A 22,706-nucleotide genomic window follows, 5' to 3' on the forward strand; every position below is an offset into this window, starting at 1 on the left:
GCCACAAGTTTCTATTCTAGGGCCTCTTTTGTTTATTATGGATATAAATAATATGTCAGCAGCTTTAAAATACAAGCTCTTGTTGTAGGCTGATGTTTCTGCATTACTGGTATGTGGGAATGATGTCAGTGAAATTGATAACGCTCTCAGTGATGAACTGGAATGTGTAAGAGAATGGCTCATACATAAGCTTTCGATACATTTTGGTAAAACCAAGTCAGTCCTGTTGGGAATGAAGAGTAAGCTGTCAAGAATAAATATGTTTAAAGTCTTTTGTTATGGAGCTGAAATTGCATCTCTGACAAGTGTCTCATATTTAGCAGTAATATTGGAACAGTCACTCTCCTCTGATTCTACTGCTGCTAAAATGTTACCTAAGGGTGCCAGCAAACACAGGTTCCTGTTTCATAGAACAGGACCTCCACTTTTAGGTAAAAATCACCTTGTGTCATCATTGATACAGTATCATCTTGATTATGCATGTTCTGCTTGGTGCAGTTGTTTGTGAGCTAAATTCAGGAACAAAGTACAGGTGATACAAAATACTATTGTTCGGTGTTAATTAAATGCATCCCCTCAAACTCATGTTAGTAGTGATAAATTCAGAAGGATGGGACTGCTGCTAGTACAGCTCAGAGTAGAATAACAGAAGGTGAATTATATGTACAATATTTACAATGGTTATGCCCCTCAATATTGGTATTGTCAGATAACAATGGTCCATACCCAGTGTAACTATAATACCAGGGCCAGTGTGTGTTCATGTTAGGTGCCTCAAGTCAATAATGTAGCCAGTGGTGCCATACTGTGGAGCAGCCTTCTGCTTCACATCAAGGGGGGTCATAAGGACAGAGGGGTGTGAGGGTCATAAGGACAGAGGGATGTCGTATGCTGTAAAGCCCTGTGAGGCAAATTGTGATTTGTGATATTGGGCTTTATAAATAAAATTGATTGATTGATTGAACTCTTTAAATATGAGAGGGGCTGACAGGAGTCAGGTCAGGGGTTTTTTATGGAACAGGGTAAAAGATTTATAATGACATTTTACAATGACATTGTTACTTTAGTTGTCCTTGTTTTTATGATGTGGGAGTTTTTAAATTTTCTTTAATTGTGGTAGTGTGTTTTTTGAATCTTTGGTTTAAATTAGGCACAAACGCCCACTTAGACTTGTTTTTGCCTCATTCTTGTGAACACGATATGTCAAGAAGGCCTTTGAGGGAATTTCTTCAAGTTTGGCACAAACATGCGCTTGGACTTAAGAATGAACTTATAAGAATATGGTGGTCAAAGGAGAAGGTTGCTGTGTCCTCATAAAACATACGTTTAGTCATAACTCCAGAATTTCCTTACTATTTATGACAAAATTTCACATAAAAGTCTAGTAGAATAAAATGATTAAGTGGTGACATTTTATATCTAAAAGGTCAAAGGTCAGCGTTATTGTGACATCATAATGTTCTGCAAAAACATGTTAACCTTAAAACTGTGCTGATTATATAGATCTTCTGTGCTACCAGGTAAAAGATGTGTGTGAAGTGTCTATGTATTAGACTATGTAGCTTTTTTGTTGCAACATCCATATTTGAAGCATTGTCCACTGTCATGGCTACATATGAGTCTGGACAGACATGGATGTAAACTGTAACTGAAACATGGCTGGCTTGGTTATATTTCCACTATCACCTTTTCTCATCTCATATGTTGTCTCACGTTGTATGAATGCTTTTTCCACCTGTAGAACATGTGTAAACGGTCCTGCAGTCACCAGTCCAGTTCAGCTTCATCATGGTGACAGAATCCTGTGGGGAAACAACCACTTCTTCAGGTTGGTGTCACCTACAGAGTGCTCACTTCGAATCTGTATCCATGCAGTGTTTAACAGCATTTATTTACATGTCATCACAAACTCTTCATTGTATCTCTTCCTGTTTTCACAATATCACACTTCCTCTTTGTGTCACTCTCTTTGTCACATACATCCATACACTACCACCACCTACTCATGCACACACACAGGATCAACCTGCCCAGGCATATGGTCCATGCAGGAGCTGAGGATGAGGAGGGTGGTGCTGCAATGAAGACGTGTATAAGCACCGACCGGCTGGAGGTAGACTTTGATGCATCCAGTGACGTGTCAAGTGAGCTGAGCTTTGGCTATGAATTTGCTCAGGCCGAAGTCATGATGAAAGGCATGGGCAACAACGGTGAGTCAGGCTGAAATGTCAAACAATGACAAAGTTGCGCTTTGAATTTTGTTTTGTGTTTCTACCATTTTTTTTCCCTGTTAAAGGGTTTTTCTGGGGAGTTTTTCCTTATCCGCTGTGAGGGTCCAAAGGACAGAATGATGCCGTATTCTGTAAAGCCCTCTGAGACAAATTGTTATTTGTGATATTGGGCTTCATAAATAAAATTGAATTGAACTGAATTTGTTGAGAAACAAAATGTACAACTTGTTTATTTAATATTGTACAGTAAAATAAATGTTGATGTGTCTTCGCTAAGGAGCTTCCTCAGAGCATGTTTTTACTGTGGCAGCTGTGGTTAATAAAATGACAGTGTATTACTCATCATTTTTACAGTTAAATAAGAACTCTTACTCTGAAAATGAAGAAGTTTTTCTGTCCTCCTCACCTGATCTTCAAAAGGCATGAAGTTAAAGATGACACATTTCTTTAATATTTTAAGCAAGATTGCATTTTATTTTCAATCTTTTGCAGTTTCAAAATAACAAAAAAGGAAAAGGTCTTGAAGCAAAAGTTTGGGCACCCTGCATGGTCAGTGCTTAGTAGCATCCACTGACACACTGACAAGTATTACAGCTTCTAAACACTTTTTGTAACCAGCTAAGAGTCTTTCAGCTCTTGTTTGGGGGGTTTTCACCCATTCTCCTTGCAAAAGGCTTCTAGCTCTGTGAGATTCTTGGGCCGTCTTGCATGCACTGCGCTTTTGAGGTCTATTCACAGATTTTTAATGATGTTTGGGTCGGGGGACTGTGAGGGCCATGGCAAAACCTTCAGCTTGCACCTCTTAAGGTAGTCCATTGTGGATTTCGCAGTGTGTTTAGGATCATTGTCCTGTTGTAGAAGCTTTTTTTTTTTTTTTTTTTTTTTTTAAACAGATGGGATGTTTGCTTCCAGAATTTGCTGGAAATTAACTTAATCCATTCTTCTCTCTACCTGTGAAATGTTCGCCATGCCACTGGCTGCAACACAAGCCCAAAGCAAGGTCAACATGTTCTGCTAAATCTTTCTGCAGGTCTTTTGCAGTCAAACGGGGGCTTTGATTTGCCTTTTTAATAATCCTTCGAGCAGCTCTCTCAGAACGTTTTCTTGGTCTTCCAGATTTTAACTTGACCTCCACAGTTCCTGTTAACTGCCATTTCTTACATTATGAACTGAGGAAACAGCTACCTGAAAACACTTTTCCATCCTCTTACAGCCTTCTCCTGCTTTGTGGGCATCAATTCAGTTTTCAGAGTGCTAGGCAGCTGTTTGGAGGAGTCCATGGCTGCTGATTGTTGGGACAAAATGCTAAAATGCCAAACTCAAGGCTTAAAAACAAGAGTCCACAAACCAATGGGTGATGGTGGCTACGTCCCTTATTTTATACGGTCCGTGGGTCCACCCCTGCCTCGATCAGTAAGTTTTTTTGTATTACTGCGTGTCTTTGGTGTTTTAAAGGGTTTGTTTGGAATTACCAAAGTCACACAATAACACAAACAAACTAACTGATCGATGCAGCGACAGCCTTTATTTGGTGGCTAAAATCCTTTTTGGTGCTGCTACCATTCACAGCAGTATATTGCTGAGCTTCTGCGGCAGTACTCCTACGTATGTACTTCTCCAAGCTAGGAGCATGCAGACCACCATCTACTGTAGTTAATTCACTGACTATGGAAAAGATCCTCATACAGCCCCACCTAAAAAATCCAAACTATCCCTTTAAGGATAACGGCTGTCAGCGTATTCCAGAAAAAGACCAAACAACTCAATTTGTTCCCTACTCTGTACCCTAGCACTCAGCCCCAAGTCTATTTGTTCCTGAAGATGTAAATCTTAAAAAATGAGTCAGAAATATTATCATTATTTTAAACAAGACTAGGAGTCTAAAACCATGACTCACTGAGGTGCTTTTAATAGCATTTAGACAACAATAGAGCTCAATGGCACAGAGGAACAAGATATATTAGGCTTTGGAAACACAGACAATACTTGTTAACAGCATGGCCTCATTGTTTGTTTTGGTCATTTTCTGACATTAAGAATAAAACAGAAAAGTTGTATGGTTTAAGTTAACCACTCCAGTTTTTAGAGCTTTACCAAAAGCACAGGATTTCCATGAAGTCACTCCAAACAGCTTGTGTGCAGTATAATCCAAATATTTAGACCCCAAATGATTCCACTGTGGGTCCACAGGTTCAATATTTACCCTATAATCTATATTTTCCTGCAGTGCTCTGACAGAAGACTCTGCTTGCCAAATAGAGATAATGAGGTAAATATTGGATTTTTGGACCAGCAGCGAGTCCAGTCATGTGAAGCAGTTCCAACTTATTTGGGGTTGACTAACAATGACAGAGTTTTAGTTTTAGGATGAACAGTTCTTATAGATGCTGATTGCCACTCAATAAGAAATTAAAAACTTACTCCTCCTCTCTGTCTTCCTCTTCCTGTTTTCATCCGTCATCACGTTCCTCCTCCTCAGACCCTTTGCAGTCGGTGTTACAGACCCTGGAGAGGCAGTATGAGGAGGAGAAGCGCTGTGCCCTGGAGCGGCAGAGGCAGATGTACGAGCAGGAGCTGCAGCAGCTCCGCCGCAGGCTCAGTCCTGAGAAACCCTCCAACCTGCTGGACCCAACAGGCCTGCCTCCCAGTGCAGCTGCTGCTGTTGTGATGTCACCCAGCTCCAACAAACGCATGCGGCGCTGGAGCGAGGACAGGTAAGATACAACGAGACAATGTGAAACCTTTACTGACTTCTAATGGCAGTCTTTGAAGGAGAAAAAGATTCCATAGATGCTTTGTTAAACTTGTGTTTTTGTGGGTTCAGAGAAGCAATGATGACCCGCAGCCTGCGGCGCCTGAGGGAGCAGATAGTTCGGGCCAACCTCCTGGCACAGGAGGCTGGCTTCATAGCTGAGGAGCTTAGCAAGAGGACAGAGTACTTGGTCACTCTGCAGATACCTGCTGCCAACCTGGATGCCAACAGGAAGGTAGGGTGTGTGTGTGTGTGTTTGTGTATGTCTATGTGTCTAAGAGAGATTATTAAAACAAAATCCACAGAAATCCAAAGTTAATCAACAGAACAGCCAAGGAACAAAATTTCAAAGTACATAGCATTCTCAGTGATTGACAAATTGTACTTGCAAATTCAGGTACCTGTAGGAAGCAAGTTTAAAAGCTCGTGTTGATTTTCATTCGGTAGTGCAGGAGTTTTCTGTCGAAAAAATTTAAAAGGTTGAGTTATGTAAAAATTTACCCACCATGCAGTTGTCATGTATGTTGAAATTGGCAAAAGACCAAAACGTTTTTTTTGAAAACATGGGTGTCTATGGGGATTGACTCACTTTTGGAGCCAGCCTCAAGTGGCCATTAGAGGAACTGCAGTTTTTGGCATGTTCATGTTGGTTTCTTTTTTCAGCCCTCACTCAGGCCAGTGTTATAGTACTCCAGATCGGTCTTGGTCTTGAGATGAGTCTTGTGCTCACATTTTGAAGGTCTCATAATCGACCACATTGCTCCTTGGTCTTGTCTCAGTCTCGGACAAAGAGAACTAAGGATTTTATTTCAATACCGGTTAAGAACACAGCTGTGGGTATATCAAACTGCCTGTACAAAAAAGAAGCGTTGAATAAAGATTGTTACAGTGATTGCAGCTCCTCAGTAGTTATATTTATATGCTCATAGAAAACAATGGAAAATTCTGGTGCATAAAGTTCACCTCTGCAAAGCCTTTTGATTATTTTTATCAAGACATTTCTCATGGTGCACCTATACATACACACATATATGCAGTATAGGCAAGAAAGGAGGTGGATGAAGAGGAATCTTCATTTGTTTTCTGTGGATGTTTTTTATGGGAATGTGGATTTTTCAGATCAGTTTGAGGAGTACCTATGGTTTGCATGTTTCACATTTTATCATAATTGCGTCATCTATGACCAGAGGCATTATGTGTTTGGGTTGTTTGTATATCCGTCTGTTACAGTACTCTCGATTCATTCTTTTGGATGCGATATCTCAAGAACGTGTTGGAATTCCTTCAAATTTGGCACAAATGTCCACCTGGACTAAACAATGAATTGATTCGATTTTGATGGTCAAAGGTCAACGTTGGTGTGATCTTACATCCGTTTCATTCTCATGAACACGATGTCTCAAGAACATTTTGAGGGAATTTCTTCAAATTTGGCACAAATGTCTACGAGGGCTCTATAATTAACTTATAAGAATTTGACAGTCAAAGGTCACTGTGACCTCACAAAACATGTTTTTGGCTATAACTTAAGACTTCATACACTATTTATGATAAAATATCACAAATATGTCTAACAGGAAATAATGATGAAATGTTGACATTTTATATCCAAAAGTTCAAAGATCAACTTCACTGTGACATCATAACATTCTGCAAAATCACTTTTCTGGCCATTGCTCAGTGTCATAACTCAGGAACAGAAGGGGAGACATTTGGTCAGATACTGAATTGGTGACACTAATCTCGGGTGTCCATCTTGAAACTGTGCTAATTGTATAGATCTTCTGGGTTGCTGGGGGGGAAGATGTGTGTGAATCATCCATGCAACTTGACTGGTCTGCAGAGGCATACAACTGCAAGGCTGTAATTCTAGTTTGATTTGTTTATGATTATTGTATGATGGACATTGGAGATAAGAATGTCCCCAGGTAACGAGGATAGGTAGGAAATTGCACTGTATCTAAAATCTATGTATCATGTCTGTGTGGTCAGATTGGAGTTTTGCCTCTGAGGAATACAGACTGATACAAATTGAAGCAATCAGGCACTGAGGGTTTTAAAGTACTGTACTTGCCTCACAGCCATTGCTGCCACTTCCACTGATGACTGTAATGATTAGTGTGCCAAATCAGCAGCCAAAATACAATAAAAATCAATAGTATGCTCCCAGTGTATGGTTGGGAGAAGGGTTGGCTGTAATATAAGTGATATAACATGTGCCTACTTGGATTTTTCAAGCAAACATGAGTAATCAATCCTCTCTCCCCCTTTTTATAGCGTGATGTAGTATTGAGTGAGCCAGCCATCCAGGTTCGCCGTAAAGGTAAAGGGAAACAGATCTGGGCTCTGGAGAAGATGGAGAACAGGCTTGTGGACATGAGGGAGCTCTACCAGGAGTGGAAGGACTTTGATGAAGACAACCCTGTGAGTGAAGAACCTGTTAAATGCACAGTCCCGAGCCATCAAACTGTACAACTCTGCACTCGGTGGGAGGGGGAGGGGTAGCAGGAGGAGAGGGGATGGGGAAGATGAGGAAGGAGCGTCAAACATGAACATTTAGCTGTAACACTGAGCTGTCTCCCTGTGGGGCGGGAAATCCCGTGCAATTCCTTATGTGCAATTGTTTTTCTTCATTATCACTGTCTTGCTATTGCTTTTTATTATTATATTCTTATTGTTGAAATTGCTTTTTATATTTGAATCTGTGTGCTTTTTTACTGTACTGTCGGTGCTGTGCTGCTGCTGGAACCTCAATTTCCCTGAAGTAACCCTCCCAAGGGATTAATAAAGTACTATCTAATCTAATCTAATCTAATATAATCTAATAAAGTTATAATCTGTAGATCATTTAGTGTTTTATTTAGTTTTGTATGTGCAGATATGACAGCTGATCTGTCAGACTTTATCTGCTTGCTTTCATTTATTCCATTTTGTATCCCTGATTGACAAAAATGTTAAAAGAAGATATACAAAATAAGCACAGTGGGGGAAAAAAGAGCAGACAGGCAGGCAAATATGCTTAAATCAGTTTGTTTAAGGGAAATAATTAGAGGTTTACACCCAAAAGTCTATAGGGATAATTAGATTTCCAACCATGCGTGGTGAAAGGTGCACAAATCTTGAGGAGTTCAGGAAGACCCTGAAGCCAAACAGGTGACTTATTTAGCAGTCTCACTGTGTTCTCACTCTTTCTTCCTAACCCAGGTGATGCGGTCCTATTTCAAACGTGCAGACCCGTTCTTTGATGAACAGGAGAACCATAGTCTGATTGGTGTGGCAAACGTGTTCCTGGCCTGCCTGTTCCACGACGTCAAGCTGCAGTATGCAGTGCCAATCATCAACCAGAAAGGAGAGGTAGGAGCCCGCTGGGAGCAACAGAGGAGTTTGTTCTTAAAACTTGGATGATCAGCTCATTGTTTTGGTTTTCTGGCTGCAAAGTGTACTGTTCTAGGTTACTCTCACTGCCCTCATCAGCAGCTGCTTTGGGGGAAGAAAAGCTCCAAAACCTACTGTGCTTTACCTGTTCAGCACCAATGAGCAGAGAGCCACAGGTAGAGAATAGCTGTAGGGGTGAAAGGAAAAAATCGATTCTTAGATGCATCATGATTCCCTCTTGAAAGATTATGTCTTGATGCAGAAATGTCAGTAACCCGTAATTTAAAACCCAATTCTCAACATTATGATCACCTATAAAAATCTGTAAGACTGGGCTGTAGGTTGGTTATGGCAAGTGTTGTTTACATGCTACTACTATTGTATTAGTAACAGGTAATGGAAAAGATTCCATAGAAGCCCCCCCATCTAAGTGAGGATTAGAATATATGCAGCTCACCCAGTCCGGTAAAAATTATTATATAACTTGAACGCTGGAAGATGCAGTCGTTACTAAAAGTGTATGTCATCCAAGAGAGACAATAAAAACTAATGGAATGGTCAAAGTTGTTATATTGAAAATTAAGGTGTGTTGATGGTTTCACGTCGTCAACTCATACATTGAGTAACATAACGTGTAAACCTTCCACCTTAAAAGTTGCCTGCAGTCGGCCCAGTGAGTTAAGTTATTTTTTTCTCAGTCTACGCCTGCTGCGAGAGGCAGCACAACATCCTTTAATTTTGTAGTTATAGTTTACTTTAGTAAAACTTGCCATGCCATTAACAGTGGTTACATAAGCTTAAAAACCAGCCACAACTCAGCCCTGAGCAAGAGTGACTGTCCGGTATTGACCAATCAACGGACTGCAGTGCTCACAGCTCCACCTTCTAGTGACAATGATAATAACATGAGTCCATCTTTATAGACTCATTGATTAAAAGCCTCACAGACCAAGAAACCTACATTTGACCAAAGAACTCAAAGTTTAGCTGAAATGAAAAATGTTGTTTTAACCATTTTAGATCACATCCCCAGTTTTGGGGGATCATTGTGGTTAACAATGTACCCCCAAAACATACAAAATATCAGTTTCTATATATTCTAATATCAAAATCTAATCATATTGTCATCCTGTTAAACAAAACATTACGTGGGATGTACGTTAATATCGCTACGTCATCAGTATTGGCCGATATGTTTTTTTCTTATTTGTTACAATGAATGAATATTACATACACTGAGAAGTATTGTATTTTATGTCTCCATCTGCTGGTGGACCATTGTGATAAGAGTATACATGCATAATGTGATCTTAATTCCACTACAGAAGAGACCTGATGATCACTAAACTTAGGTGGGAAATAAAGCAGGTATTTCGGTACTGGTATCGTTTATTGGTCAAATGAGTTGTTATGTATCGGCAAAAAATCCTTTACTGAAAATACCCTCATGTAAGCTAATACCAACCAATTTCAATCAATACTACATCCATCTATATCTAGTACTTTACCCCTTACCCATCAATCCCAACTTTTAGCCACACAGAACTAACATCAAATAACTAGCAATAGTGTGCTATGTTGGTGTGTCTTCTTTCCCCAAAACAGTTATTTAAGATATGCTGGCTAGTGACTAATAGAAATGACACTCTACTTCTGTCTGTCAGGTGGCAGGTCGGCTGCATGTGGAGGTGTGGCGGGGTACAGAGGGCTCTGAGGAGGAAGGTCCAGGACAGTCTGACGTTCAGCAGAGCAACACAGATGGAGATCCACAGGAGCGCAGACTGGACTGTGTGGTGAGAACATGCACATGTAGCTTTTTTAACACATGTTCATCAACATGACTTCGTTATAAATGAACCTAACCCAGTTTGATACCTGATTATCTGAATCACTTACGTCCTCTCACTGACATGAGTCAGGATCCTACATGCTGTAGCTGTGCATATAACTGAGTGGTGTCAGTGTTTCAGTCGCCTCTGTTGCCAGTGGGAAAATAGTTCCAGATTAATAATGGATCTGGCAGGCAGTCAGATTGTTGTGTCTTCTCTCTGTTGTGAGTTTCTGCAGCTCACTGTACTGTGAAATGTGACAAGTGTAATTAACTCTGGGTTGGCTTCATATCCCGTCTGTCTGTTGCTTCTGGTTTTTTATGATGGAATAAAAGGAAATCTGTGCCACTAATTCTTCCTTAGTAACCTAAGGCATTTTTCCCTATGTATAAAAAATATTTTTTGCCTTAAAGAGAGAGCCAAACTAAAACTGAACAGACCAACATGTTTCTTAACCAACCTTAAGATACAGAAAAATTCAGTTTATGTCTGTTCTGCATTCTTATGTCTTTTTTATGTAATTTTTATTGTGCATGCGCCCGTCTGTCCGGCCTATTCTCATGAACACGATATCTCAAGAATGCCTTGAGGAAATTTCTTCAAATTTGGCACAAACATTCACTTGGACTCAACAATGAAGTGATACCTTTTTGGTGGTCAAGGGTCTCAGTTCAACATCGCTGTGACCTTGCATCAGTCTCATTCTCGTGAACGCAATATCTCAAGAACAGCTTGAAGGAATTTCTTTGAATTTGGCACAAAATTTACTTGGACTCAGTGATGAACTGATTAGATTTTGTGGTCATAGTTCAAAGGTCAAGTCTATTTGACCTCATCTGTCTCATTCAGCAAGATATCTTGAGAATACCTCTAGAAAATTTCTTCAAATTTGGCACAAAGGTTCACTTGGACTCAGTGATGAGCTGAGGCAATGGGTGTGAAGCGTACCTTTTTTCACAGACATGGATGTAAACTGTAAGACAGGGGTGCCCAACCTTTTTTGAACCAAAATCTACTTTTAAAGTTGTCAGCCTGTCGAGATCTACCAGTTCACATAGGAAGCCGTATCCAATGCCAACAGCCTATCTACGCATTTAATATGCACACAACAAACAGAAAACCCATCCAGATATAATAAAAAGCAGTTTGTGAGTTGCAAAAAAGTTGCATAAATGTATTTCCCTACCTCAGTGGGATCTCTGGCACTGGGAGGAGGCAGCTAGTTTCTCGAAGTCAGGGCAGTAGGAGCTGGTTGCCAGCCTTAGGGAGGCCACAAGGTGGTCATCTGTCATTGTGGATCTGTGCTTCGACTTGATGATTTTCATGTGAGAGAAAGCAGCCTCGCACAAATAAGTTGATCCAAAAAGTGCTGTTAAGTTCAAGGCACATCTTCTGAGGTTGGGATATTTGTTTTCCAGCAGTAGGTTCCAGAAGTCTCCTTTCATGCCAGGTGTCGCCCTGGATTTGATCTCAATGTCATTTTGCAGTGTGAGAATCTCGCTCTCAACAGCAGAGCTATCCAGTTGAAACAGTGATGCTACTTTGGAAGCAATGTAATCCACATCGATACCCTCCCCAAATGGAAAACACAGATAGCTGGCAACAGGCTCAATGGATGTAAAGTCAGTAAAACGCTTCTCAAATTCTGACAAGATGCTCTGAACTTGCTCCTTATAACGTGCACTGTCAAGCTGTGCAGAATCTTTGCCCTGACGCTGAAGTTCTGCTTGCATGTAAGGAAAGTTTCGCAGGTCACAGCGTTGCAGCCTACTTGAAAGCAGTTGCAGCTTGCTTTTAAATGTGTTCACTGAACTAATCATGTTGATCACATGTTTATCCTGACCCTGGAGCTCTAAATTCAAATCATTGAGCATTCCAGTGAGATCTGTCAGGAACGCTAAGTCCAAAAGCCACTGGCAGTCCTCTAGCTGTGCATATTCTGCATGTTTTGAAAGCTTCAGAAAATCTTTGATTTCAGGCAACAACTCACTGAACCTTGCCAAAAATTTACCTCTGCTAAGCCATCTCACATCTGTGTGAAGCAGCAGGTCTGTATGTTCTGCACCTGTCTCCTCCAAGTGAGCCCTGAATAACCTTCTCTGTAGACTCCTGGCCCGAACAGAGCACACTATCTTCATAGCAACATCCATCACTTCTTTCATGTTTAAAATCTTCCCACACAATGCTTGCTGGTGAATTATACAATGATAATTAAGGATGTCCGGGAAAGATTCACTTTTTTTGCACAGTGCAATGAACCCACTAGTGTGGCCTACCATCGCTGGAGCACCATCAGTTGTGATGGAGATGAGCTTGAAGAGAGGCAGTTGGCTCTTGTTAACAAACTCCATGAAAGCGTTGAAAACATCTTCGCCTCTTGTATGTCCTTTCAATGGCAGAATTGTGAGTAGCTCTTCTTTGGCACTCATGTCGTCAAAAACCATTCTAATGAAAACACATAACTGTGCCACATCCACCATATCAGTCGACTCGTCGAACTGGAGGGAGAAACACTCACATGCGTCAATGTCCTTCTTCAATTGCCCCTCAACATCCTCTGTCATTGCCTCACACCGCCGTGTAACAGTATTCCGGGATAACTGCACGTCCTTAATAGCGGCAACGATCTCCGTTTTGTTCTTAAACTCATCAAAAAGTGCACCTGCAGCCTCAGTGAACGCTTCTTTCACAACTTCGCCGTCCTTGAAAGACTTTTTGTGTTTAGATAGAACGTGACTGACTCGATATGATGCTATCGTTGCCGCCTTACCCTTGGTGTTGGGCCTGGTAAAAATAGACGGCTGCGCTGCAAGCTGACTCTTCAATTCCCGCACTTTGCGAGTGCGTAGAGCAGTTTTACCAGGAAAATCCGTCTCGTAGCTTTTGTGCACTGTTTTGAAATGCCGCTCCAGATTGCCCTTCTTCGGTATGGACACGCTGGCATTGCAGATGAGACAGATGGACTTCGAAGTTGAGTAAAGAAAAAAATAATCCTCCTCCCATTCTGAGTGAAAATGGTAGGTTTTCGATTTTTTGGCTTCTGCCATCTTTGTGGGGCTTTTTTAGCCGGATAAACTAGCTAGCTTTGATAACGGCCATACACCTGTCAACCTGGTCTGACTGCGCAAGGGAGTGGAGGGACCTGACACAACGGAAAGGGGCGTGGCTTGAGGCACAAGAGGCCGCAGCGCAGCCAGAGAAATAGTTCTATTTTACAATTCTATTTATTTATTGACTATGTATCTCACGATCGACTGGGAATCAGTCCGAGATCTACTAGTCGATCGCGATCGACTGGTTGGGCACCCTAGCTGTAAGAGAAACTTGACTGGTGCATGGAGGCATCCAACCACAGGGCAGTAATTCACACCAACAGAAACAGAACAAATAACACTGTTTGTATATCATTATCTGTGTAGGTGAGCATATTTTCTTATCTTCTCTCTTAGGTGAAAATCCTCCATGCCAACGGTCTGCCTCGTCATCTGTCCAACTTTGTCTTCTGTCAGTACCACTTCTGGGGGCAGGAGGAGTCAGTGTTTATCGCTCCAGAGATGGAGCCATCCAGCTTGTCCTCTGCCTCCAGAGACCCTCAGTGCACTGTGGTGTTCGACAGCACCATGGTACGCACGCACGCGCGCATCACACTTACGTACTCCCTTCAACAACCACATAACCAAGGGGGTCCACAACATTCACTCTATCAGTATGTTATATGTATCACTTACACAGTTTGGTTTTGATATCCATATTTTCTGTTCTCCACTTTTTTTTTTTTCTCCACTTTTTCCACGTTTTTTGTTGTGTCACATTTCACCACTTTAAGTAAAAGTTTTGGTAAACAGCATCAAAGGAAATGATGAAACAGCAGTGGCGAGATGATCATCAGTATGGACGATGTGAAATCATGTCTTATTTTTATATTGTTTTAGGAGTTCTCTGTGCCAGTGTCAGAGGACTTTGTGGAGTTTTTGGCAGAGGGGGCAGTGGCCATTGAGGTGTACGGCCACAAGCAGTTGAACCATCGCAGGAACCTAGCACTGTGGGACCTCGGAGTGATTCAAGCCAAGACCCGAACCCTCAGAGAAAGGTGCAGTGACACAGCCATGCAGTCATCTGAATGATTCAATAAAAGCACATAAAATACACAACCTTTACCTCTGCAGATGCTCCAGGCTTAATACAATACAGTTCAAGCTCTCCATTGTATAGTTGCACCTTCTTAAACAGGAGGACATAAGACCTTGTAAACCCAGGGGTGGGTTATAATAAATACATGTTGGGTTGCATCTGTTTGTCTTGTATTGAACTTTGAAGTAATGGACTTTGAACTGCTAATTTCAAATGTATTACTGAGTTAGAGGGTGTGATACAGGCTAGTGGTCACAGTCAGATGACTGGAGGAGTGCTGCATGCTCGACATATAGTTTCACAGCCTTTTCCCTTAGGAGCCAGGGTCAAGGAGGATGCCGGCCCCCAACAAGAGAGGCGTCAGCCTGGTTACCTCAATGAGTGTGACCTCACGTTCCCCAGCTTTGTGGCTAAACCCTTAGTACCCTTAGCTCTCAATCTGCTATTGGATGATCAGCGCATGCAGGGACAATCACACTAACACTGCCCGATGCTGCTACCAGCTGGAGATAATTGCTGTCTGCGACCAGTACTTCAGCCGCCACCCTCATGTTTAGTTATTAGTTATCACCAGAGTTTGGGGACTCGAGTCGCAGGTTTGACCCGAGTCCAACTTGAGTCATAAATTTGAGGACTTAAGACTTGCTTAACTAACACTGATGAAAGACTCGACTTGACTTTGACTTGGTATTCATGACTTGAGACTTGACTTTGACTTGAGACAGATGACTTGAAAGTACTTGACTTTTTTAGATAATATTTATATTTTTCTAGATGTCAAGAAGTTACATTTTGGGGAGGACCCACTGGCTAATATTTGTGCCCACGCTATGAGAGTCCTCCTGCCCGCAGCTCTCGTCGGAGGAATGGCACTATGTGCAGCGGCATTATGAGCTTCACCATGAGCTTTTATTCAGTTCTATCTGTGTGATACATGTGAATTGGGTTTTTAGTAACTCATTCAGTATTGAACGTGCCTTAGATAGACTCACTAACTGAATTATCAAATAGACTCAATAATTGACTCAAAGTTCCAGCTGTACTTTTACATTTTCATATACTTCAAGTGCAAAATTCTACTTTGTAAAGTAACTAGTACTAAAGCGGTCAGATAAATGTAGTGGAGTAGATGGTGGCATGAGAAGAACAGACTCCAGATTTGTACCTAAAGTACCTGAGTAAATGGGTTTAGTTACATGCTACCACTGGGTGCAGTTTATGTTGTATTATCTTTTGTGAGAATGACTTGCCTTGTGACTTGCTTGACTTATAGCAAGGACTTGAGTTGACTTGCTTAATTTTCTCCGCAGTGACTTGGGACTTGCTTGAGACTTGAAGGTTATGACTTGAGACTTGCTTATGACTTAGGCGTGAGTGACTTACTCCCACCTCTGATTATTACCATTGGACAGAGCTGGGCCTTTTTTACAATTTACATATAGTGAGTAAAAATCTAAAAATGATTTGCCATTATAGTTCCAAAATAAAACCGTGACCTTATGAGGTAATAATTATTAATTGTTTAAACTAATGACTGATAAAGTTGTATCCTCAATCTCTTTAACTGTAAGGTTATCTGTCCATCTCTAGATGAGTATAGTCTCATGTTATCTGTCAACACAGTGATGCTAAACATGATTTTGTGTCTGTTGACGAATAGTACATACAAAGTTGTCCTAACATATAAATGTGTACGTGCTGTACCTGCAGGTGGAGTGAGGTGACCCGACACCTGGAGTTGTGGGTGCAGCTGATGGAGCTGAATGAGGCAGGAGAGTTCACAGCTGTAGAGGTTCTTCCTGCTAAAGACGTCCGCACAGGAGGAGTGTTCCAGCTCAGACAGGTATCATGGATCAGCGTTTGTTTGTAGAAGTGGAGAGAATTAGTATCATATCATATTTGTATGTGAGCAGATGGATAAAGTGAGATCAGAATATTTTATTTTGTTCTGGAATTCTACCAGCTCCATTTTCTGTGGCATTTTAAGAAGGTGCCAGTTACTATTAAAGCTGAGGTTGGCAGGAATCTGGAAAAGGCAAAGAAAAAAAAAGAAGTCAGAATTAAAAAATGTACCCTTCTCCTGCAGCTCTCCCCTCTCTGTCCTTAGCCCCTCCCATCAGATGACCACGGGCACATACGCGCACTTTATACAGTAACCTAGTGTTTCCTATACTTATACTTAGGCTAATTTAGTCTTATTTCACTGCAGAGTTGTACACAGTGCGCAACTCCCCACTCTCTCTGTCATTGTTTATCAGACCACAAATGATGCCTCGCCAATGCAAACCCATCGGCGCAGGGTGCTACAGCATCAGTGCCAGGTCTAACCTTTGTAATAGCAGCAACAGAAAATGTTTATAAGTCCTTCTTCCTTTTTTGGGTTGCTTTGCAGTGTAGACTGTCATTGGCAATGTTGGAATAGCAACTTTTTTCTGAGAGATTCTCTGCTATTGAATCAGGTTTTCACCATCTCGGGGGACGTGCACATTCACCTGCCCTTGTAGAACAGCCAATAGGAAGGCAGTGTTCTTTCAGACCACTTGAATTACAATATGTCAAAGTTTATTATGGGATTTTTGCCCATTGACGGCAATATAAAACTGGCTACCCCAGCTTTATGATGATCCTACTTGTTGCTTTTTGTCTGGTCCCATGACAATGTGGCTGCCATTTCCATATCTGATTTGATTTTCATGAATCATGAATTTATAGAAGTGTGACTATAACTATCCTCTCGTATAACTCTTTACCTCCAGGGTCAGTCCCGTCGGGTCAAGGTGGAGGTGCGTCCAGTACCAGACTCAGGCACCATGCCTCTCATCACCGCCTCCATCCTCTCTGTGTCCATCGGCGATGTCAAGATTCAACGGACTCATCTCTCCAAAGGCAGTGAACCACAGTGGGTGAGGAAGACATATAATCACAAAATTTTGTTGAAGAGATTTTATGGAAATGAAATGACCTAGATCGTTTGTTTTCATGCTTAATTTGTGTGTAGGAATGAGTGACTCCCCCTATTCTAACTTAATAAGCAATGTTTTTATCTGTTGTTTCACTCTTTGTTGACTCTCTGTTTCGCTCTCAATTTAAATTTCAGGGTGGTGATGAAGAAATGGACAGCTACCAAGTAAGTAGATCACATATAAAGAGCATGATAGTTTGCTCATATCGCCTGAAAGGCTTACAGAAAAAACATGGCAAGTAGCGACTTTGGGAGTGATTCTCTTATGCAGACAGCAACATCAACAGATGTGTATGTGTATCCTTGCCTTTGTCTGTGTGTGTGTCTGTGTGTGTGTGTGTGTGTGTGTGTGTGTGTGTGTGTGTGTGTGTGGGTGTGTGTGTACGTGTGTGTGTGTGTGCGTGTGTCTGTGTGTGCGTGTGTCTGTGTGTGTGTAGGAGGTGGACCTGGAGAGGATGAGGGAACAGTGGCTGGTCACACTTACTCAGAGACAGGAGTATCTGGATCAGCAGCTTCAGAAGATAGTTTGCAAACCAGGTACAACTGTGGAGCATATGAAATGCAAAAAGACATCAACAAAGAAACAAAACAAAACAAATATGAGCATTTTCTGAGCCCAAATCCGGTATGGACACAGAAGTGATTGATAGCGGCAATATTTTCACTCATCTATTTTCTTGTCAGTGTGCACTTTTTGTGGTAAGGTGTCATTTCCTCCCACTGCTCAGTGTAATTCAGCTTTGAAAGATCAGCTGGTACTTAATTTTTCCCTCCTCACATTCAGTGTGTTAAAATGTATTTCCCACTGTATAATTTTCCAGCACAAGTACTACTTTCCATCATTCATTTGTCATAACTCAGTGGCAGTGATGTACAGTTCAAGTCAGCGTTGAAATAAAGCCACAGTGAGGCAAATATAGATTCTTTCTCACATCCTTCCCCATTCACCCACACATATGAATAGTTGGGAGTGCTCAGTGATGACTGATTGATTAGGGTTTTAGCTGACAGTGATCATAAGTGTGGAGCTACTGATGTCTACAGAGGAACACTGACTCTTTCACTAACAGGAGGTTTTCATGGTTTGCAGGGGTCACAGCTCCAGGTTGTGACAACTTGTAAGTAGCTACAGTATACTAGAAACAAGGGGCTGAGCTTAGGAGTAAGGGCCTGTGTCCACACGTTTTTCTTCAGCAGAAAGCACTTCATCTCAACGCTTCAAAATAAATTTGAATGACCTGCTGGTATGTTTCTGTGCCAACAATATCTTGACACTGACGTTAGCTAAGTAGCTAATGTAACACCACATTAACAGTGGTCAACATGAAGCTTACAAAATGAATGGTGATAAAAGCACGAATTTAACCTGCAACATCCAGTGTCCACCGGCCAGTCTGCTACCAAAAAATCAGCTTGGCACCTTTCTGGAAAGTTCAGAGATTTTTAACTTAGAGCATTAAGAGCAGCTGCACAAAAAAGGTGAAGAGCTCCAAAGAAAGATGATGGGCGTGGCACCTTTTCTCTAGGCAGCTGCCTTCGGTCATATCCGTTCTCTCTTCATTGGGAACAATTGAAAAAATTGCTGCTGAGAAAAAAATGCGTTGTGGACACAGGCCCTAATTTAGGATTATTCTTAGAGCAACTTTGAGCAGGGAAGGGACAGAATTTTTTATCTTAGTGAGGAGATGTGGTTTACCTTGTTGCTAGGTATGATACATTCCACTGGACACCCAGTAGTAATACGACCTAGTCTTAACTTTAAGGTGAAATTTAAAGAAAATGTCTTCATTATAAGAATTTCTTATAGAAATTAGACAGACAGATACTTTAATAATCCTTGGCAGGAAATTGCAATATTACAGCAGCATCATACATTCACTCATTCATTGCACACAGAAAAATAGAAACACAGATCTATCTACATAACAGGTTTAGTATAATATAAAATTAAGCTAAAAAAATAGACAATGCCTAAAAAAACTAATTACTACTAAAAGTATAAATAAAAACAAATAAATAAAAAATAATGTACTGATAGATTAAATAAATAGGATAAATGCTAAAGTGCTGGAGTTATTGCACATAGAAGGATCAAGAAGTTATTTCACACTAATTGCACATCAAACACATTGCACATTAAAGAGCTTGATGGCAGCTGGCAGGAAGGACCTACAATACCGTTCAGTCTTACATCTTGGTGGTGACCCTAACGACTCACATGGTGGCCAGGTGGGTCAGTGGCTCACATTATGACCTTAACGACTCTGAAACTAAGAGCTCACATGACCCCTACGACCCTGCAAGGGTTCCCACCCACACAGGGTTTATAGCCTGCAACTCTGTACCAGTCTTTTAGAACTGAAGAAGCTTCTTGGATGAGAGGCAAAACGTCTTCAAGAAACGCAAGCAAATCCAATTGCCTACGATATTAGCACTTAGATTGACTTACTGTTCTTTGTCAAACAAAGCTGAAAGTTGTTGACACTCGTCCTTATGTCTATAATTTTGAAAGTGCGCATTTTGTTTACTGCAATTTATTTTTTGTTGACCAATGTGTAGTTTTTGTCTGTGACCGCAATTATCTTTGGTATGATTTTTGTCCAGCTGGCGCTTTATAACTAAACCTGGGATCTTGGTTTAAAAAAGTGGATCTGGTGAAATAAGTGTTGACTTGCTGGATTGAATAGCATTTACATGAGTTGATCCAAGAAATTAATAGAAGTGAATTAAAATCTGAAACACTTTCGAGAAAACATACTTTTTAATCTTTGGACTTGGAGGAAGGTATCAAGTAAGTAAGTCAAAAGGCTCAAGTCCAAATGAAGTCACAAGTCAAGTTTTTTTTGTTTTTTTTGTTTTTTTTGTTAAGTCCTAAGTTATCAAATTTCTAACTCAAATCTGACTCCAGCCCAAGTCATGTGATTCAAGTCCAAGTAATGTGACTCAAGTCAACATCTCTGCTGCAAACAGTATGAAATTAGTAAGAATATTTTTCTTATAATGATATTGCAGGTTATCAAAATCAAAATGAAACTTAAAATAATGAAGATAATAGTAATCTCTATGATAATATTTGTTAAAAAATCTTTACATGCAAAAGACAGTAAACCCTCCACCTTTAAGATCAGAAAGAGGTAAACAATGTATGTATTTTTATGTGCATTGATAGTGTTTCTGAGGTCTGTACTTCTCTGTGTTTGTTCACCTGTGTACGTGCACATAGATAAGTCGGAGGATGATGTTGAAAGGGAGTCCCAGCTGCTGGAGTGTCGTCTGACGCTCACAGAAGAACGCAATGCTGTTCTGGTGCCGTCAGCTGGCAGTGGCATCCCTGGAGCACCAGTGGAAAGGTGTGTGTGGGTGAAGGGAAATTAATTGTAACAGAATTTTTTTATTAATTTTATATTATTTTCTAGGAGGTGTTGGCTTTAAAACACAATGCTTCCCATTCACCCCCTGGAACTATTTTGCAAATATCTGTGGTTTGAAATTCAGCAGTGGTGGGAATCAATCAACTTTTATTACAATTAACTACATTTTAACTGCAAAGATACTTGTACTTTATTTCCATTTTATACTACTTTACACTTGGACTTCCCCGTTAAAGGGTTTTTTTTGGGGAGTTTTTCCTTATCTGCTGTGAGGGTCCAAAGGACAGAAGGATGTCGTATGCTGTAAAGCCCTGTGAGGCAAATTGTGATTTGTGATATTGGGCTCTATAAATAAAATTGATTGATTGATTGGACACCTTTCTGAGGAGAATATTATAAATGCTGGGAGAGAGTTACTGCCTCAACTAAAGGAGTTCAAGTATCTTGGGGTATCTTGCTCACGAGTGAGGGTAATGGAGTGTGAGATCGATCTGCAGTTCGGTGCAGTGTCAGCAGTGATGCAGGTGCTGCCCCGAACTATTGTGGTGAAGAGAGAGCTGAGCTGAAAGACAAAGCTTTCAATTTACTGGTCCATCTACATCCCAACCTTCACCTATGGTCATGAGCTTTGCATAGTGACCGAAAGAGTGAAATCGCAGATACAAACAGTCAAAATTATTAATTATCTCTGTAGGATGGCTGGGCTCAGCCTTACTCCACCTCGACCAGCTATACCATTCAAATGGAACCACACAGAGTATATTCAATAATATATGTGATATAACACTCTCAATCCACTCTGCGTAATCCGTAATTTTACCTTGAATTCTTGTTAAAGAGGCACTGTAAACTAAATGATGCGACTGTGATGAAACGAAGGTTTGCACACTGTAGCTTCCTTAAATGCAAATTATTAGCACATTCACACGTGACGTTTCAAGCAAATGCTCTTCGTTCATTAATTCATTAATTCATTCATTCATTCATTCATTCATTCATTCATTCATTCATTCATTCATTCATTCTCCAAAACCAGTTGTCCTATTCAAGGTCACGGAGGGCTGGAGCCTATCCCAGCTGACTTTGGACGAGAGGCAGGGTACACCCTGGACAGGTTGCCAGACTATAACAGGACTGACGTATAGAGACAGAAAACCATTTACCAATTCTGACAGAGTTAAGCGGTAGAGACTTTTCTTTGTTGTGGAATTTATGTTACAAAAGAATGTTAACACTGTCTTATGAACTCCTTTCTCACACATCCCCCTCCCCTCCCCACTCTACCTCTCCTCTCAGCCCCCTGCCCACTTTTCATTTAGCATTTTTCAAAATGATGCAGTGGGTAGAGTTAGGCTCAAACCTGAGGGTGAAGTTACGCTTTGAGTACATAAAAGCACTAATGTATTCTTACTTCAGTAAAATTGAAAGCAAGCAAACTTCTCCTACTGAACGAAATCATGTGAATACTACAAAAATTCATGTAGTTTTCCCATCACAACTGATCATAATCCAAACAAACGAACACTACCACACCATCAATACCTCATTAATATCTACACTGAACTGTGCTTGACAGCTTTGTGAACACTGAATCTGTCATATAACTGCTCAAATGACTGCTTATGTTAAAAATGGTTGACAGCTAATTATTAGCAAATTCATGTAAAAGTGTAATGCTCTTATTTTGTTGAGCCCTGGTTAGAGATGTTTGGTGATTAAAGAGAAGCTAGACTTTCTAATGTTTTGTCTTAAACTTCCACTTATCAGATCCACGTAGTTGAATGTTAAGTGCCTGGTGATGTTTGAGACAGCTATTTTGTAACTAAGGATTGAGATATCTGTCTGCCCGTCTGTATCATGGACTAGGTGTTTGGTGAGTATGCTGACGGTGCTGTTTCTCCACAGGGTTCCTGTCCCTGGAATGGAAACACACATTCCTGTCCTGTTCCTGGATCTCAGTGGTATGTCGTTCCTCATCGTCTTTTTCTGTCTTTAATTAGGCAGAATCCTCTGCTGTCTTGATAACTGTTGAGTCTGCTGTCTTTCTGTCTTTCT

The 22,706-nt window shown here is 40.8% G+C and overlaps 1 protein-coding gene across 4 annotated transcripts in view; it reads left to right on the forward strand.

The window, feature by feature from the left end:
* The window catches only part of LOC126398424 (kinesin-like protein KIF13B), a 72,022-nt gene that overhangs the window by 27,852 nt on the left and 21,464 nt on the right, over nt 1-22,706 (forward strand). For all 4 annotated transcript variants that reach the window (XM_050057753.1, XM_050057754.1, XM_050057755.1 and 1 more), the window contains exons 17-31: nt 1,742-1,828; nt 2,020-2,210; nt 4,711-4,945; nt 5,056-5,218; nt 7,261-7,407; nt 8,188-8,337; nt 10,023-10,151; nt 13,637-13,810; nt 14,120-14,277; nt 16,029-16,161; nt 17,075-17,221; nt 17,416-17,445; nt 17,718-17,817; nt 20,504-20,630; nt 22,557-22,612. In XM_050057753.1, coding sequence (XP_049913710.1) covers nt 1,742-1,828; nt 2,020-2,210; nt 4,711-4,945; nt 5,056-5,218; nt 7,261-7,407; nt 8,188-8,337; nt 10,023-10,151; nt 13,637-13,810; nt 14,120-14,277; nt 16,029-16,161; nt 17,075-17,221; nt 17,416-17,445; nt 17,718-17,817; nt 20,504-20,630; nt 22,557-22,612 — 2,027 coding nt within the window. The remainder of the gene's footprint in view (nt 1-1,741; nt 1,829-2,019; nt 2,211-4,710; nt 4,946-5,055; nt 5,219-7,260; nt 7,408-8,187; nt 8,338-10,022; nt 10,152-13,636; nt 13,811-14,119; nt 14,278-16,028; nt 16,162-17,074; nt 17,222-17,415; nt 17,446-17,717; nt 17,818-20,503; nt 20,631-22,556; nt 22,613-22,706) is intronic.

The sequence above is a fragment of the Epinephelus moara genome, chromosome 12 (genome assembly GCF_006386435.1).
Source record: "Epinephelus moara isolate mb chromosome 12, YSFRI_EMoa_1.0, whole genome shotgun sequence".
In the NCBI taxonomy this organism is placed as follows: Eukaryota; Metazoa; Chordata; class Actinopteri; order Perciformes; family Serranidae; genus Epinephelus; species Epinephelus moara.